This window comes from Olea europaea, unplaced genomic scaffold (genome assembly GCF_002742605.1).
Source record: "Olea europaea var. sylvestris unplaced genomic scaffold, O_europaea_v1 scaffold35146, whole genome shotgun sequence".
Lineage (NCBI taxonomy): Eukaryota > Viridiplantae > Streptophyta > Magnoliopsida > Lamiales > Oleaceae > Olea > Olea europaea.
Window position 1 is genome coordinate 1 of NW_019254277.1, and position 1,192 is coordinate 1,192.

Genomic DNA, 1,192 nt, shown 5'->3' on the forward strand with positions numbered 1-1,192 from the left:
AACAGGCTTGAACTTGCAATTTCTGTTATCATTTTAAGGACTATAACTGCCTGAGTTTTGAGTGTTTGGCTGTTTTCTGATTCAGTCTTCAGAATCCATATTATGGATTGGAGGAATTCGAAATTCTCTTTGAACAGCTGCTTGTTTTCAGAAGTTGGATTCCAGGTTAGATGGAGAATCCTCAATGCTTCTTCAAGACCTGTAGTGTTACCTGTTGAAACACCAAAATAAATCCCGTGTGCCCATGAGAGGCGTACATGTTGAAGATAATTTAAATACAGTGACGAGGAAAACTCGTCTAGGGGTGAAAAAATTGCAAAAATTCACAACAAATTTCTGCTTCATGTTGATCCACTAATGAAAATTTAAAAATAAATAAATAAATAAAAATCTTTGAACCAGACAGAATACCCAGAATTTGGACTCGTTAATTTTGGACCGATAATTGAGACTGTCCTAACCTAATAAAAAAGAAAATCTAAAATTCTATTAAAATCACAAAAAGAATCACTATTTTTCTTTTGTTGATAGCTATTAACCTTTACTCGAGGTGATTATGACATTACCTTCCCGGAAGCGACGTAAAATGAATGTAATCATCGCCTTGGCTGCTCCCGTCTCCGCCATGCACTTTCTGTTCTTTTCACTCTCACTGGTAAGTTCATCCATTTTCTTCAAAGAGTTCATATACAAAACAGGATTTTCAAGATCCCGAATGAGTTTAACAACGTTGGATTTGTTGATGGGAGATTTTGGGGTTGGGATTCGATCAATTCCATGACTACCATTGGCAATGCACCATGCTTGGATCAGCCGGGCGAGCATATGATTTGGTGTCAAGTCTGAGTCTCTATGCAAAGGCTGCTTGGTTATTGGGCAGGTTGTGCTTGGCTGTGCCGCCGCTGACAACCACTGCTCGATGCTCTCACGATCATATGTGATGCCGGTGACGGTGGTGACGGGATCTTTCATGATCTGAAGGGATATGGGACAGAGAAAATACTGAGGTATCTCAATTTCATCCATGCTTAATTTGAAAACTCAAAATGCCAAGTCAAAAAGATAAGGAAACTTATTAAGAGGAAATTGCACCAATAATCTCTACTCTATTGTCTCATTGGCAAGTTAGTCAGTAAATATTGAATAATATCAAATTGGAATAAAAAATAAAAGATCGGAATTTCTCCAATAC

At 37.8% G+C, this 1,192-nt stretch overlaps 1 protein-coding gene across 1 annotated transcript; it reads right to left on the reverse strand.

Annotated features, from left to right (window-relative positions):
* Positions 1 to 5: 5 nt before the first annotated feature.
* On the reverse strand, positions 6 to 1,029 carry LOC111386342 (E3 ubiquitin-protein ligase PUB24-like; the record flags this gene model as incomplete). The annotated part of the gene is made up of 2 exons (XM_023010803.1): positions 567 to 1,029; positions 6 to 211 (listed from the first exon to the last, which is right to left on the reverse strand). Coding segments are annotated over exons 1-2 (666 nt in total), but the record flags the coding sequence as incomplete, so codon positions are not given.
* Positions 1,030 to 1,192: the final 163 nt, after the last annotated feature.